At 37.7% G+C, this 17,668-nt stretch overlaps 1 protein-coding gene across 1 annotated transcript in view; it reads left to right on the plus strand.

The window, feature by feature from the left end:
• LOC150084668 (tectonin beta-propeller repeat-containing protein 2) overlaps positions 1-17,668 on the plus strand; it is a 262,877-nt gene that overhangs the window by 200,610 nt on the left and 44,599 nt on the right. The window contains 1 exon segment of the mRNA XM_090376317.1: positions 14,655-14,879. Coding sequence (XP_090232443.1) covers positions 14,655-14,879 — 225 coding nt within the window.

Here is a 17,668-nt window from a genome sequence, read left to right on the forward strand (position 1 = left end):
TACATTAGTATACAGGGTGTCTCAAAAATACACGCCATAACTTCAGGAATGAGTTGCTCATATGTAGACAATAAAAATATTTTATATCAACATAGTTCTGGAAATGCTTGGTTTCTGAGTTTTGGAGGTCTGTCTAGGACACTTAACTGTTCACATCACCTTATAGTAATTGTTCAAAATGTCCACCTTCTGCCTGAATACAGGTCTCACATCGACATCTCATGGACTAGCGAAGACAATGCCAAATTCCTGGCATGTTTCGTATTGTCTCACAACCTGCCACAATTCGATTGCGGAGAGTTCCACATCAGCTATTGGAGTCGAATACACCAATGACTTTAAATGGCCCCACAAGAATAAATCTAGTGGGTTTAAATCAGAAATCAGATGAGCGTGGAGGTAAGGCAGCTGGTCCACTTCTACCTATCCACCGACCAATAAACCTTCGATTCAGGTAATTGTGGGCTAGGTGGCTGAAATGTGCGGGAGCGCCATCATGCATGAAGTGTGCTTGTTGATGAATGATCAGTGGCGTGTTGTCCAAGAAATCAGGCATATTGTTTTCCAGAAAGTTTCTGTATGCCTGCCCTGTGAGTTTATTTGGAAGTACATGGGGTCCAAATAACTTATCACCAAAAACACCCACCCAGATGTTGAGACTGAACCGCTGTTGGTGATGTGATGAAAGAATTGCATGTGGATTTTCCTCAGCCCATACATCCTGATTGTGAAAGTTTTGGATTCCGTCTCTTGTGAACTGTGCTTGATCTGTGAATATCACTAAGGCAAGAAAGTGAGGATTTGTACCACGCTGCTACAAGAACCACTGGCAGAACATTACTCGTGTAGGGTAATCTGCTGGTGACAAGGCCTATACCCGTTGCAGATGGTAAGGATACAGTTGGTGTTCTCGCAACACTCTCCAAATAGTCGAACGTTGAACAGCCAGTTGCATTGCTATTCTGCATGTGCTGATTCCAGGAGTGGCATGCACAACTTCTCCTCTACTTCAGGAAAATCTCCTCCTCTACTTCAGGAGTCGTAGATCTTGGTCATCCTCTGTCGACAGCACGAGGTGTAAAGGTCCCATGTTCACAGAGGCGGCGATGGATACCTTCAAACGTTTTCCTGTCTGGATATCTTCGTTCTGGGAACCTTTTGTGGTACAAATGATGAGCCTTCAGAGCATTGCCATCCACCAAACTGTACATAAAGTGCATATCCGCTTGCTCCTGATTTGAGTACATGGTCGGAATGGAAAACCACCAGATTCTGTCAGTACCTTGTGATGAAGGAAATCACCTGCAGGAGATAAGACATTCCAGTTAATAACTCGGGAACCAAGAATGTCCGGAACTATGTTGATATAAAATATTTTTATTGGCTACATATGAGGAACTCATTCCTGAAGTTATGAAGTTATTATCAGACACCCTGTATAATGAGACTACATCCAGGGAAAACAGTTTATCTTCATTATTTAACCTTTTTTCTTTTAATTTATTAAAAAGTGAATCTGAATTTTTTATACTAAATTCTAACATAAGACATAAAGGTTTTATGATGTCATATAAATAAGATGCAAGCGATGCACAAGCCAAATTTCTATAGGAGATGATGGGTCTAATTGGATATCCTGTTTTATGTTGCTTGATTTGTCCAACAGAGTAGGTACATTGTTAGTTCTTCCTTTTAAATTCTTTAGAGTAGCCATTGTAATATAATCTATTTTTCTATATTGAGTTAAAATATTATTGTACTGTTTTATCAGATTATCAAACATATCTCTATCTACTAATTTGTAGGTGGATTTATCAGTTATAATATTATTCAATTTATCAATATAATCTTCCTTATTTGGCGCCTCCCTAGCCAGGTGGGAAGGAGCAGCAGTGCATAGCACACGCTTCTTGATTAGACCGGGGTTCGATCCCATCACCACCGAATACAGAGGATGTGGAAAGGTCAAGGGAACGACCATCGCATATTCCCGGAGCAATATGTCCTTAGTTGCTAATGCTCCTAAAAACCAAATAACAAACAAACAAAAATCTTCCTTATTTAAAACAACCATGGTGTCCCCTTTATCTGCTAATTACAATCTTGTCATTTTTTCTTAATTTTCTTAATCCAATACTTTCTTCTTTTGATAATTTTGGGATATAAGGATCCTTAGAATTATTAATAGCATTATTGATCTGTTGTATTAATCCTTTTCTGTTCTTAGCATTTCTTAGACTATTCTCAAATTCAACAAGTGTTTGTTTCCTCAGAAGTTGTGTGGGTGGCAGATTGTAATTAAGTCCTTTATTAGGAAGATTAATTTGAGCATTAGATAAATTATATGAGGATAATTTTACTACTCCAAAATTCAAATTATTTTCCTGTGTCCCTATGTTTTGAAATATAGAATCCTTATGTGGTGTAATTGATTCTCTAATATAATGTTGAGTTTTCTGATATTGCCTCTCTCCCGTTTCATTATGTGTCATATTATATCCATTATAGACGTGTGTATTGTTAACTATCATACTCCATGTCTGTTTTTTACCATAAGTAAATAGTGTATTTTATTTATATGTCTTGTATTTAATTCTATTTCTAATGCTTTTTTCTAATTTCGATTACTGACTTAAGATTGAACTTTATTGTTCTTGTCTTTAGCAATTTAAAATTTATAATTCATCTAATATGACTTATCACTTGCTTTTTCCCTTCATACTTTCATCTAGAAACTTAACAATACGCTCACGATCCACTCATTAATTTCATTTCGTTTTACTGATATCATAATTTAATAATATATATATATAAAAAACAAGATTACTGAGATAACCCAGTCCATGCATAATAATAATTATAGTACATACATAAAAAAACGACACCCACTCTCAATATTATAGATTTACATTACCATTTTAACTTTCAATAAGTGTTTTTGCTTGTGTATTAAACTACGTTCGTATTTTTGTTAGGATTGGTTTTGCATTATGAATCTCATCTGTATAACTTGATACAAGAATACATCTATATTACTTTAAAATATGAGACACAAAATTTTCATATCAGGTTTCTTAAATGCTGATTAAGAGCAAATTTAATCCCCAAATTTGCAAGGGTGTCATAAAAAAATCCTTTGTGGATTAAGGATTTGGCATTTTTAATTGATATTACAAGCCACCTCAATAATCTTAACATTTCATTGCAAGGTAAAAATAAGTTAATAACGAACATGTACGATGCAATAGCAAGTTTTGTACAAAAACTAATGTTGTTTAAAAATCATTTAAAAAAAGACGTTTTGATCCATTTTCATACTTGTGAGCAGTTAAAAACACAAAATCAAAATCGCTCTTTCTCACAATATTGTGACAAAATTGAGGAAATCAAAAACGAATTCGATAAGCGTTTTAATGATTTTAAAGAGATAGAAGATATGTTTTCTCTTTTTGTTGGACCTTTTTCATTTGAAATTGAAAAAGCTCCCACTTTGATTCAACTGGAATTAATTGATTTCCAAAATGATTCATTTTTGAAAGACAAATGTCGAGAAGTAGGAATTCCAAAAATATATTCTTACTTAGGTGAAAAATACCTGGAAATTAAAAAGTTTGCTGCGCAAATTATGTGCTACTTTGGCAGTACATACTTATGCGAGCAATTATTTTCATGTAAAAAATTAAATAAAATGGCGTATAGATCGAGATTGACAGATAAACATCTTTCCGACATACTGAAAATTGTATGTTCCCAGTCTTTGACTCCTGATGTTGAAAAACTAGTAGGGGGGGGAAACGCTGGCAGGTTCCAGGAAAACAAATTAATTATTTTCATAAATATATCGAATATTTAATTTTTAAATAAAAATAATAATATAACAATTATATATACTAAAACCAAAGGAGCGCAAGGCGGCCAAAGTAACATACCTCTATTAGTTACAATTTATTAGGAAACGTTTCGGAAATTGTTATTGTTACAAAATCCATCTTCAGTCTTTGTAGCAATTTCCGAAACATTTCCTAATAAATTGTAACTAATAGAGGTATGTTACTTTGGCTGCCTTGCGCTCCTTTGGTTACCAGTTCATTAACAGCCACTTTACTCCCATTTCTTCGCTATACATACTAAATTCTAAATTACTTGTATTCTGTAGATCTGAATAAAAATTTAAATGTTAATTATCCTGATACATATGAGTTTTAATTATCCTGATTATGCTACTGAATCCTGAATCAATATATAATATTTAAGAAAATTTTATGCAGCCCGCGAAAATCATACCATCACACAAAATGGCCGCGACAGAAATGAGTTTGACACACCTGGTCTAGATGATCTTGCAATGCTTCTTTACCAGTGACTCCATTATTTTTCCCAGAACAGAAGTTAAACTAACAGGTCTGTAATTTCTCCTGTCACCCTTTGATCCCCCCTTTGTGAATTGGAGATAAATTTGCACATCTCCAGTCTGTGGGGACTTCACCTCAGTACAAGTACTCAGGTGAGGTATTATGGCTAAGGGTTTGCTTACTTCCTTTGCCTCCGCCTCCGTAGTCAGGTGGGCAGGAGCAGCAGTGCGTAGCACATGCTTCTTGATTAGACCGGGGTTTGAGCCCGTGACCACCAAATACGGAGGAAATAAGGTCAGGGAATGACCACCGCATATCCCCGGAGCAATATGGCCTTAGTTGCTAATGCTCCTAAAAACCAAATAACAAACAAACTTCCTTTGCCACCTTCTTTAATATAACTGGATAGATCCCATCCATCCATGGTACCTTTCTTATGCTTAATTTCAACAATTTCTCCTCCAGTTTGCTCTCAGTTATTACAAAATCATTTTAGCTCCCTGTTAGAGTTTAATATTAACCCCAGGGGCTCACATCTAGTGAGTATGGGCTTGGCACATCCAGGGTTCTGAGCTGGATATTATCATTCTTCTTTTTCTTGGTGATTCCCTTCTATTTCTCTCTCTCTCTCTCTCTCTCTCTCTCTCTCTCTCTCTCTCTCTCTCTCTCTCTCTTTCTCTCTCTCTCTCTCTGGGTAATTCAAAAAAAATTTTTTTGGCTGGTGCAGCATAAGCCTCAGTCTTCCTTGCACCATATGGCTAATAATAATAATAAGCTTCTGTCCTCCACTTCCTTACAGAAATCCTCATGTGTGTATGTAGATATAAAGTATTCATTCAGTTTGTCAGCTATCTGAGCAGGATCATCAACAGTCAAACCATCAATATCAAGTGGGCCAATCTGATTCATCCCCTTCCTTATTAATTCATCTGAGTCTCATTAATTCATCTGATGTCCATTTAGATCTAAACCTTGAACAGTAGTTCTTAGAGTAAAAAGTCTAGTAGTTTCCAAGATTAATTCTTTAAAAAAAGGTAAAGTGCAGCCATTATCAACCCACTGCAGGATGGAAGCCTCCTCAATAATTCATGTTGAGGGAAATGGACCATAATCTGCCATGCTGGTCCAGTGCGGGTTGGCAGATCGACCGTATTCAGCAGTCAGGGGCTTGAACCCTGGTCTACTCGAAGAGCGTGTGCTACTGCACTCCCACTCCTGACCACTCGGCTATGCTTCCCATTTAGAATTTGCTGTTGGTAGCATCATCAGTTGGCTCCACTGTATAGAATTTAAAAACTGTCTAAGACCACTGTAATCACCCTTACAAAAGCAAAAACCCTTCTCTTTACCCCTGATGGCATTTACATCTTTAAGTAAAACCCACACTAGTACACTGTGATCACTGCCACCTGGCGACTCCTTTATATGCAAATTCCCAAATAATCACTGCTGATAATCAGATCAAGAGTATTACTCCCTCTGATTGCCTCTCAAACATGCTGCTGTAGAAAACAATCATCCAGTAAATCCACAAAGGCTTTGCTAGTGTGTGAGCGACCAAACCACAAGTTCCAATCAATATCTGTGAGGTTAAAATCCCCCATTATAAGACATTCTGAATTACTAGCCCACTCTGTTTCTCTGTATAGTTGTTCATTGTACTCATCAGAGTCATTAGGCCTATAATACACCTCTACCCTCATTTTTTATTTCCCAGTTTGGTGTGCTTATTTCACACCAAGCTGACTCAGTGTTGCACTGTACACCAATGTGAATTGGATGCACTGCCTCAGATTTTGTTTCTTAGCATCAGATTTAGTAAATAAAATTGATTAATTGGAATATCAGAGATGCTGTGTCACACAAATATAAAGAATGCAGAATTGGAATTTGGGGAGTACAATGTATACAGAAAGAATAGATAGGATAGGATAGGAAGGGAGGAGGGGTTATGCTGTTAGTTAAGAAACATAAAATTTGAGGCAGTGCATCCAGTTAACATTGATGGACAGTGCAATATTGAGTCCCTTTGGTGTGAAATAAGCATTGGGAAAGCAAAAATGAGGGTAAGATTGATCACCAAATGATTAGTTTGAAGGTGAAGAAAGATGTTGCAATAATTTAAGGCACTGTATGGCATATATTAATTGGGCAGGGTAGAGAGTGATTGTGAATACATTTGAATTATTGGATACCTTTAAAGCAATAATCACTGAAGCCATGAATACATACATACCATTAAGAATATATTGCATGAAGAGGATGTCAAACTGGATGAACATAAAGCTGACTGCTCTGATCGAACAGAAAACAATAGCATGGGATAGTTACAAAGTGTTGAAAAGTACTTAAGCCTACAACAGCTACAAGGCAATCTGTAATAGTACCACACATAAGGTTAGTAAGGCAAAGACTTTTTTTTTTTTTTTTTTTTATGAAAACCCCAAACACAAGAGGTATTAGAACTTATAGTACTTAGTACCGTGCTTGGGTTGGAGGGGTTGAGAAGACAAAAGAAGATATTTGTTGAAATTAGACTTGATTTCTGTAGACTGTAATTTTCAGGAAATATGTATGAAGGAAGATTATTCCAGAAAACGGCAGATGAATGAATAAACGAGGAAGATGAAAAGTTTGTTCTTTGAGTTTGGCTTCTATAATTCCCGCTCTCTCTCTTTAGCATTAGCATTAGTAGAGGCATATGATGCAAGAAAGCAAGCTTATGCAGCATCAGCCAGAAAAAAAAAAAAAAAAAAAAAACTTCCACTTCACCCCTACATTCGTTCGAAATACCTGTCCAGCTGAGCCTTAAATTTATTTAGGCTATCAACTTCCACAACAAGGGATGGAAGTCTGTTCCACCAACCAACTGCCCGCTGGTTAAAGGCAAATTTCCGGACATCTATCCTACATCTGTCTTTCCTCAATTTGAATTTATGCCCTCTCAGGTGATTATTCTGAGCAAGAGGCAGAATCCCATCAGCATTGAGCATGCTCAAACCATTCAAGGCTTTATACACCTCTATCAAATCACCTCGCCGGTGCCTAGTCTCCAGACACTGTAATTTGCAAAACTTAAGCCTTTCTTCATAAGAGCAACCCTTTGTTCCATTCACTAACCTTGTTGCCCTTCTCTGTACTTGTTCCAGCAGCTCTACATCCTTCTTGAAATGAGGCCTCCAGACCTGTATACAGTACTCAAGGTGGGGCCTGACCATTGCCTTATACAAGGGAATAATCACCTCCTTATCCCTGCTAGAAAAATTCCTGTATATCATTGACAAGACACCATGAGCTACTCTTTCAGACTGTCTGCACTGCTCAGAAACTTCATATCTGCCTGCACAATTACCACCAGGTCCTTTTCATTCTTTACCACTGTCAGTGTAGTACCACAGAGTTCATACGTTGCTCTGGGGTTTCTATTTCCCATATGTAGTACTTTACATTTGTCAATGTTAAACTTCATTTGCCACCTCTCAGCCCATCTGCTCAACCTTTCCAGATCCTGTTACAGCAGCATAGCATCAGTAGTGTCCTTAACAACCCTGCCAACTTTTGTATCATCTGCAAACTTGGACATTAAGCTTGATATACCATCATCAATATTGTTTATAAATACAGAAAACAATAATGGACCCAACAATGAACCCTGAGGGACTCCACTACTAACATTAGTCCACGATGAGCAGTGTCCATTGATTACCACTCTCTGCCTTCTCCCCCTCAACCACCCCTTTATCCATAGCAGCAATTTGCCTCCAATGCCACACTGCTCCAATTTGTGCAGCAGTCTTCCATTTCCAACAGTATCAAAAGCCTTTCAAAGATCCAAGTATATAATATCAAAGTTATTCCCTGCATCCAGTTCTTTTGTGACTGCATCATAGTATCCCATCAAATTGGTCAGGCAAGACTTCCCCTTAACAAAATCATGCTGTGTCCGAGCTATAATTGAAGTCTTGTCTAGATGATCCTGCAGTGCTATTTTTAATCAGTGCCTCCATTAATTTTCCTGGAATAGAATTTAAACTCACAGGTCTATAATTACTTGTGTCAGCCTTTGATCCTCCTTTGTGAATTGGGGTCACATTTGCACATCTCCAGTCTATGGGTCCTCCCCTGAGTCCAAGGAAGCTCTCTCATAATTATGGCTAAGAGTTTGCTTACTTCCTTTGCTGCCTCCTTTAATATAACTGGATAGATCCCATCCACCCCAGGTGCTTTTCTTGTGTTTATCTTCAACAATTTCTCCTCCACTTTACTCTCAGTTATTACAAGATTATCTAGCTTACTGCCAGAGTTGAATACCCCTCTGGCATTCCCCTCGCTGAATAACACCTCATGTGTGAATGTCGATGCAAAACTTTCATTTAGTTTGTTAGCTACCTGAGCAGGATCATCAACAGTTGAACCGTCAATATCAAGTGGACCAATCTGATTCATCCCCTTCCTTCTAGAGTTTACATAAGAAAAGAACTCTTTACTGTTTTTCTTTGCATCCTTTGCCAAATATTTCTCGTAATCTGCCTTCGCCTGCCTAACCTCCTTTGTAACTTGGTTACAGATCAACTTATATTTATCATAGTCTTCTGTGTCACATGTTAATTTATATGTATCCCAAGCATTTCTCTTCTCTGTCATATGTCTCATTAGTTCATCTGACATCCATTTAGGCCTAAACCTTGAACAATATTTCTTAGTTGGTATGTAAAGCCTAGTAGCTTCCAAGATAAGTTCTTTGAATGCTTCCCATTTTGAATTTGCTGTTGGTAACATCATCAGTTGGTCCCACTGTATAGAATTTAAATACTGTCTCAGACTATCGTAGTCGCTTTTACGAAAGCAATAACCCTTCTCTTTACCCCTGATGGTAGTTACCTCTTTAAGTAAATCCCACTTCAGCACACTGTGATCACTGCAACCTAGTGGTTCCTCTATCTGCAGATTCTTAATGCATGAAGAATCACTACTGATAATCAAATCAAGAGTATTACTCCCTCTAGTTGCCTCCCGAAACATGCTGATGTAGAAAACATCCAAACATCATCATCCAATAAATCCACAAAAGCCTTGCTAGTGTGTAAGTGACCAACCCACAAATTCCAGTCAATATCTGGGAAATTAAAATCCCCCATTATAAGACTCTCTGATTTACTGGCCTACTCTATTTCCCTGTACAGTTTCTTATTATACTCATCAGAGTCACTAGGCCTATAGCACACTCCTAATCTCAATTTTGATCTCCCAGTGCTTATGTCACACCAAACTGACTCGACACTGCACTGTCCAGCAATGTCGTCTTGCTTCACTTCCCTGGATTTTGTGTGTTTCTTAACTAATAGCATAACCCCTCGTCCCTTCCTATCCTCTATATCCTTTCTGTAGACATTGTACTCCACAAATTCCAGTTCTGCATTCCCTATATCTGTGTGACACCACGTCTCTTATATCCCAACAATATATCCGCCTTTGATGCTTTGAGCAATACCTCAAATTCATCAAATTTATTTACCAAACTCCTAGCATTGGTGTACATGCAAGTATACATGCACCTGTTCTTTTTCTTAGCTACCCTAACACAACCCATGTGTTTACTTGTACCGCAATGACTCCCAGCAGTCTCTGAAATATCCTGCATCTTGTTTTCCAGGCTTCTGCTCATTCCAATAGAAGCAGTGCAAGAATCACTTTCTCCTCTGCCAGTGGCTACTGTTAATCTATTAATCCTTGTATCCCCCCAAGCTAGCAGTTTTCCGAGCCACCTAACACTGCCTCGATAGCATCAGCAAATATTCTTGTACCCTTTCTATTTAAGTGTATCCCATCCCTTTAGAAGCAGTCCCTTCTGTTAACAAGTACAGACCAGGCTGAAAAAAATTCTACCCCTTGAGCTTTGTACAGTCTTTCCAGGGCCGAATTGATCGACAAGGCTCTCATCATATACTCCCTCCTATTGGGTCTGGGCAGAATTGCAGACACTTTCAAATTCAACCCTAATTCACGGCTTTTTTTCAACAGTGACCTGTACTTTTTAAGTAATTCTGCTGGTCTCCTTCTCTTAATATCATTAGTGCCAACGTGTACAACTATATCACCTTTTGTGCCCTTAAAAACAGTCCAAAGTGTTTCGAAAGAGAGAGCGGGAATTATAGAAGCTAATTCAGAAGAACAGTGCCCATGCAAGTACCTGTAGAAAAGGCGTGTAGCAGAAACAGTACTTCTATGAGACAGCGAGTGGAGACATCTGTTAAAGATGTGTCATTATTTAACCTAACTGCCCTCTTCTAAATGGAATCTAGAAGCCTGATAGAGGTTTTGGAGCCACCGCCCCAGATGTGGAAACAATATTCCATGGTGGGGTGGATTTGCAATTTGTACAGAGTGGACAGCTGTTTGGAAGAAAAGTAACGCTGAGAGCGAAAGAGAAAACCAAGTTTTTTGGATGCAGAGGAAGCAATATTTGTAATGTGCTTGTGCCAAGAGAGATTAGAAGTCAGGGTAATCCCCAAAAGAGATATATCATTTTGCCTAGAAATCGGAGTGTCACCAAAGATAAGCATTCGAGCAGAAGAATCCTTTTTGCGCGATATAAGACAAGACTGAGTTTTAGAAGGATTGAAATCAACTAAGTTGGCTTTGCCACTCTGGAGAATTAATTACCTGGAGATCTGCATTTAAGGAATTGGTAACAGATATTCAAGAAGTTGAAGCTGATTGAGCAGGACAAGGTTTCTCAAAATGGAAAGTGGAATGCAAAGTGCTATCATCAACAAAACTACGGATAGGATTTCCAGTCAATGGAAGGTCATTAATATACAAGAGGAAAAGAGTGAGGGAAAGAACTGAACCTTGGGAGACACCACATGGAGGTTAGAAGACAGAGAGCCATCTACCATCACCCACAGTGAGCAATCAGAGAGAAAACTGGATAATCAATTACAAAAAACAGTTGACAAACCATAAAATGGAAGATTGTTTAGAAGACCTCTATGCAAAACACGATCCTCTATGCGAAACTGCCTGTGTTTCACCGAACTTTTCCATTGAATTTGTCCATAAGTGGATAACATAAGCCAGAATATCACCAGTGGATCGACACTGATGGAATCCATACTGGCAATCGTTGATCAGACTGAAGGTTTCTAGGTAGTTTAAGAGTTGGCGTTTATTGATTTCTCTATTACTTTAGAAAGTGTAGAAGTAATTGCAATGGAACAATAATTGAATGGGAGGAATTTGTCACTCTTTTTAGGAACAGGCTGGATATGAGCAAATTTCCAAGCAGAAGGAAAAACACCTTTGGAATAAGAAAGTGAAAAAAGGCGGCAAAGAACAGGGGTCAAGTTCAGGAGCACAGGTTCTGAGAAAAAGTGGAGAAATACCATCAGGACCTGGAGCTTTCTTAGCATCAAGATTCGTCAACATCCATTTGATAGAAGACCACTGGAGGCATTGAATGGAGCATGTTGGGAATCGTGGGAGGTGTTTTCCAAGATCATTAATACATGAGTAGGAAGAAAAATGAGATGCTAGCAGGTCAGCTTGATCCTTGGTTGAAGTGACAACAGAACCATCTGGTTTTAACAGAGGTGGGAAAAAGTTGCGGCCAATAGCTTTGGCAAAAGACCAAATAACTGCTTTACAATTGTTGCGAGCTTTGGTGCAGCAGAAAATGAAACAAGAATTTGAAACAAGCCAATTACAATATGCAACATTCTTCTCTTGAACATCCTTAGCAAATTTATTGGAAAACCAAGGTTTAGATAAAGGACAAGATTTTAAAGTGGAGTGTGGGATAAAGGATTCCATTCCTACAAGAATAATTACACTGACACGATCTGAGCAAATGTTGACATCAGTAGTTTTGAAACAGTAATCTGACCAAGGAAAAAAGAAAAGAAATCTCGCAGGTCATCCTATTTTGCATTCTTGTAATGCCAAACAACATGAGGTTGAGAATAGCCATGAGATAAAGGCTCCATTGGAGAAGAGACAATCACCAAGTTGTGATCTGAGGTGCCTAAAGGACCACTCACTTCGAACGTACTTAGAAGGGTTGTTTGAGAGAAAAAGATCAAGCTTGTTGGCTGTATGGTTTGGATTGTCTAGTATTCTTGTAGGTAAATGAACAATCTTTGCAATGTCATTAGTAATTTCAAAAGCCACCTTGACCAGCTGGGTCAGTGTGACTAGAAAACAGAAGCCAGCTGGAGTTGTGAAAATTAAAATCGCCTAGGAAAATCACCTCACTGTTAGGAAAGTTGGACTGGAGAAAGTCAAGTTGCAAAAAGAGGAAGTCAAAGAGCTCCAAGTGATTAGTGGAATTTGGAGAATGGTAGAGACAACAGATGAATTTGACAGAATGAGGTAGAGAGATTTTAAACCAGAGATGATCAAAAAGAGGAGATTCCATATTACCAGTTCTTCGACAGAGAGTATCATAAAGGACATATGCCCCACCTTTGAGGCGAAAGGAATCATACAAGAAATAATTTGGGCAAGTGAGATGAGCAGTAGTTGAATTAACCAATAACAGATTCTGTCAGTAAAAGTACATGGGGTTTGGCAGACTGCAAGTGGAAATGGACATAGTTGAGATTAGAATTGAGACAACGTATATTTGCGAAATGAACTAGGAAGTGTTTGGGAGGTTTAGATTTTTAGCAAATAAGCTTACTGTATTAGTTTGACAATTCATGGTGTATTCAATAGAAAGAAAAAGGGGGGCATTCTGTATGAAATAATGAAACTTTTGGATATGGCATTCACATGGTAAGAATATTCCCAGATCCTTGACATAACATGGCCTTGACAATGCCCCCTGCATACACACTACTCAGACTCCCTCCAGTCACTATCTGGCAGAATAGAGGTAGCAAGATTATACACTAGCTGATCTGGAAGCCTCCTAGAGAGTTACCAATAGGTTCGGTCCAGTGTACTAACTAGCGGCCAGCCTGCAAACACCGTTTTAGAGCTGTATCCTCGAATTGTAAGGAAGATTGGATCTTGCCATGATGTTCATCATAACCTCAAAAGTCATCAGTCATACTGCATGATGGAAGAGTTGGGGAAGGGTTGACCGGAACTTGGCTCTGGAGACTAAACTTGGGTTCACCACTTCAAGCCTCCAATAAGCAAAGTGGTGGTATTTCTCCGGTTGATGAGTGTCATCTACCACCTAATACTGCCTTGTAACACAGAGGGGTGGAATTCCTCCATGTGGTGTGGGCGCCACACATCGACCCCTGCTTACGTTGGATCACACCTGGGTGGGCACCCACCGTGTGCTTATGCATGGAGGTTATACCCAGGATTACTATCAGTCCCACCATCACGAAGGTGCAAGCAAAGGATTTGGTAGTCGCAGACCGTCTGGACTTTGCCGAAATTGGGTCCACTTGACGTGAGTATCACCCGAATATCAGTTCCATCAGTGTTTTAGACTTCCTGGTAGCTTGTCTATCAAAGCTATGACAACCTCAAGAACCGTATAAGAGAAAATACTGGCTGCATTTAAAAATTTGAATTTTTAAATGCAAGTCTTCATTGACTTTTTTAGCGGAGACAAACAAGTAACACGTCTTCTTCCGATGGTTGATGGAACACACTGAGGCGGGCAGCAGGCAAACATTTGTTTATTGCCCATCCATCGCGCGGTAAGCTTAAACACGTCATTCAAATCTTTTTCAACTATCGCATAACAAAAAAAGATCGCATTAACTGGAAATTTGCATCATGTAAAGTGAAAAGTGGTATAATTTTTTCAAATAGCGGTAACTGAAAAACGCGTTAATCGAACTCGTGTTATGCGAGGCCTCGCTGTATACAGATAATACAATTTATACCAGTTTTCTGTGATAATCTATTTTTCATGTCTTCTCAGTATTAATGTTTACATAGCACTTTCTCACCTCCTTGACCATTTAATCCTAAAATTCTTTTACCTCTTACATCAATTAATCATTAATCATAGCTAAAAAGTTGCTGATGCTTTTTAGCTATCAAAGCTGATCCTTTTTAGCTACCAGTAATTTTATAAATATAATTTTATGTGTTTTTTTTTTTTTTTTTTTTACCTTTATATCTCAACCTTATTTTTTTTACCACTTTCCTTCATTTCTTTTAGACTAAGAATCTTGTACGTTGAACACCACACACTACTAATATTTTAATTTAAAATTTACTTTACATACTTTTGCTACATGCAGCTACCTCCATCAACACAATTAAGTTAATTTTATTAATGCAGTAAAAGAAATACATATATATGTGTTTTTTCTTCTTTTTTTTTTAAAGGCTCACTTTGGGCTATGAACTACTCAGATGAACTGTTTTGTTTATCTTCTGGATGGAAAGCAGTCCCAGTACAAAATCCCACAAGGATTCCTGTTCAGTGTATTGCTCCTGCTTTATACAATCTGTGGTTATTAACAAGAGATGGCCAGATATTTTATCGAACAGGAATTTCCCACAACATTCCACAAGGCATTGGATGGCAACAGTTGAATTTGAATCAGTTAGGTAAGGATTGTTGTTGTTGTTTTGTTTTTTGTAAAAATTCTTAAGTGCAACTGAACATCCAAAATCCATTAACTTATTTTCTCTTACAGTCTATTTTATAGGCATTTTTGTAAAAATTGGTCAGTCTGGTAAACTGCCAGATAATCTATAAATTTAATCAAAACTATAAAAGGGTTGGCTTTTTTTTTTTTTTTTTTTTGTGCTCCAGTTCACCTGAAAATATTTTTTAGGTTATGGAATTTTTTTTTATTACTATTTGTTAACAAGATTAATGACTGATATTAGCAATGCAGAATACAAAAAAGGAGTCTATACATTCACTGAATACTAAACAAATTTTAGACTGTCATGCAAACTATATTGACCCAGAAACTTTCATCAATTTGTAGTTGACAGAAGGAAAAAATTTAAGGATTGTTCATTTATAGAGATTATGCAAGGTCATCCTGTAATAAAATAAAAATATCTTATAGGTTTGGTTGCTTGTACTGTATGTATGGGGGTTCATAGTTTGGGAAGTTTCTTCATATTTAGCATGCATTTTCCTCAAATTATATGGGGGTGGGAGGATGGCCTCCTCCCACCCCCATATTGAGGATTTGTGATCTTCAAACCCAAGTTATCTGTTTAAGAGTGGCCTGGAAAGAAACTTAACAGTGGGAATTTGACAAAGCACTTACTTAAAACTTTTACACTTGGTTCATTTTGTGCAGTATAATTTGGAAAGAGACCTCATTTTAGTGTGCAAAAACAATATTATTGATTAAAATGTTGCTATGTATTGTAAGTGTAAAGTGTTATATTATGTACTGTATAGAACTGTATATTTTCTCAGCATTGGATAGCCTTGTACAGTGCTATGAAATGCATTTGTCTCTTATTTTTTGTTTTTGATTATAATATGACCATGCACAATCCAGAAAATTCCAAGATACAGCAGAGATCAGATTATAAACTAGTTAGCTTTGGGCGATTTGTCTCTACCAGTTTTTTTGTTTTGTAGAACACAATGAAAGCTTGAAAATCTTTTGATATTCAGACTTTTAAACATGCCAAGCCTTCCACTGTCATCTCTGATACACCCAAGGATATGACTAATGAATAAATAATTGATGATCTCTACAACAAAAGCCTAATTGACTACAGCTTCACCTTTGACAAAGTTAAAAATGATATGGATTTTAGACTCATTACCAAATCAAGGTCCTTAAGCTATGTGCATTGGGTTTTCAGCCTTTCTTTTAAAATTTTTAAATGTATCACCCTCATCTGACAGAATATTTCTTGGTTGTAGTTTGCACAAGTTTTGGCCATTTACAATTGTGACTAAATGCTTTTTGTGCCTAGGGTATGGCCATACCTTTCAGTTTTGTTCCCACAATTAGCCCTCGTAAGGTTACACTGTACCAGGAGCACGCATCTTTATGTCCTCATAAGATGGGCATGAGGGCATGTCCTCATAAGAGGGAACAACCATCATGTTTCAATTGTAAATGTAGGAAGCGTGACTGTCAACATTTTCTGCCGTATATAAACTATCCTGAATATCAGTGTGCTCGGAAATTGGTAAGATCTTATGCTGTTGATGAATAGTCCTGTAATCTCCCTTGTATGCAGTGTGAAATTGATACTAGATCAGTATCATCTAAATTCTTCTGCCTGTTTTTCTACTGTCACTTTCTTGAGGATTATGCAGATTTTAACAGCCAACGATATCATGCAGTTGCAGACAAAATTCATTTTTTGGCCGAATGGCATTTCATTCATATCATATCCATCTAGGAACGAACCCTATTTTGTTAAAGTACAGCTAGGTTGCTCCTCCAAAATTGTAGGTTTTTCAATTTAAGTTAGGCTTGTTCAACCGGTTCCTGTAGACTGTGAAACTTGCATCATAGTTCTTAATCAGCAACTTGATATAGTAGTCATCCATGGTCTCTCCAACAAAGTTGCTATCTGTATTTTGATTAATTGTCTGGCTCGTTCTTTCTTTTTATATAATTTCATTTTACTGTACACGATCTTGATTATGCTTTCAATTTTCTTAATACCAAGCATATTACACAACATCAGATTTCAGGTTTCTGGTTCAGCTCAACAACAGATTCGCATGGTGTTCCTCTGGGTTTGGTTTGGTTTTTTTTTTTTTTTAGGAGCATTGGCAACTAAGGCCATATTGCTCCAGGATATGCGGTGGTCATTCCCTGACTTTTCTGCATCCTCCGTATTTTGTGTTGACGGGCTTGAACCCCGGTCTAATCAAGAAGCATGTGCTATGCACTGCTGCTCCTTCCCACCTGGCTACGGATGCGCCGGTCCTCCTCTGGAAGATTTTGTTCTTAATTATAACCTTTCTGTTCATAACTGACCGAATCAGCTTCCAACATATTGCAGTGAGACCAGAGAGTCAAACATCAATGTGCATTAATTTTCCATATTTATATTGGTACTCCTACTGCAACCAATCAACCTAAATTGCCTGAATTCATTCAGTTTTTTCCACAAAGAACATTGTTTGGCCTGCATTTGACTTCAGTTAATACTGACACTTTGGATTCCTTATTGGATGTTCCTGCAACTGACTTTACTGATATTGTTTAACAATCCTTGTTAAAAGTAGGTTACAAATCTGCATGGAAGAAAATTACCGATATAAATACTTGTTCATGGAGGAATCAAGAACTGGCCGAGCTGCACTAGTCTGTGCATTGTACTCAATGCCAATTTCATCATCATCGGAATTGGCCCTTACCTGAAGTTGAAAGGCTCCATAATGAATATCTTTCCAT

This window comes from Mastigoproctus giganteus, chromosome 6 (genome assembly GCF_048544385.1).
Source record: "Mastigoproctus giganteus isolate SK-2022 chromosome 6, ASM4854438v1, whole genome shotgun sequence".
Taxonomy (NCBI): Eukaryota; Metazoa; Arthropoda; class Arachnida; order Uropygi; family Thelyphonidae; genus Mastigoproctus; species Mastigoproctus giganteus.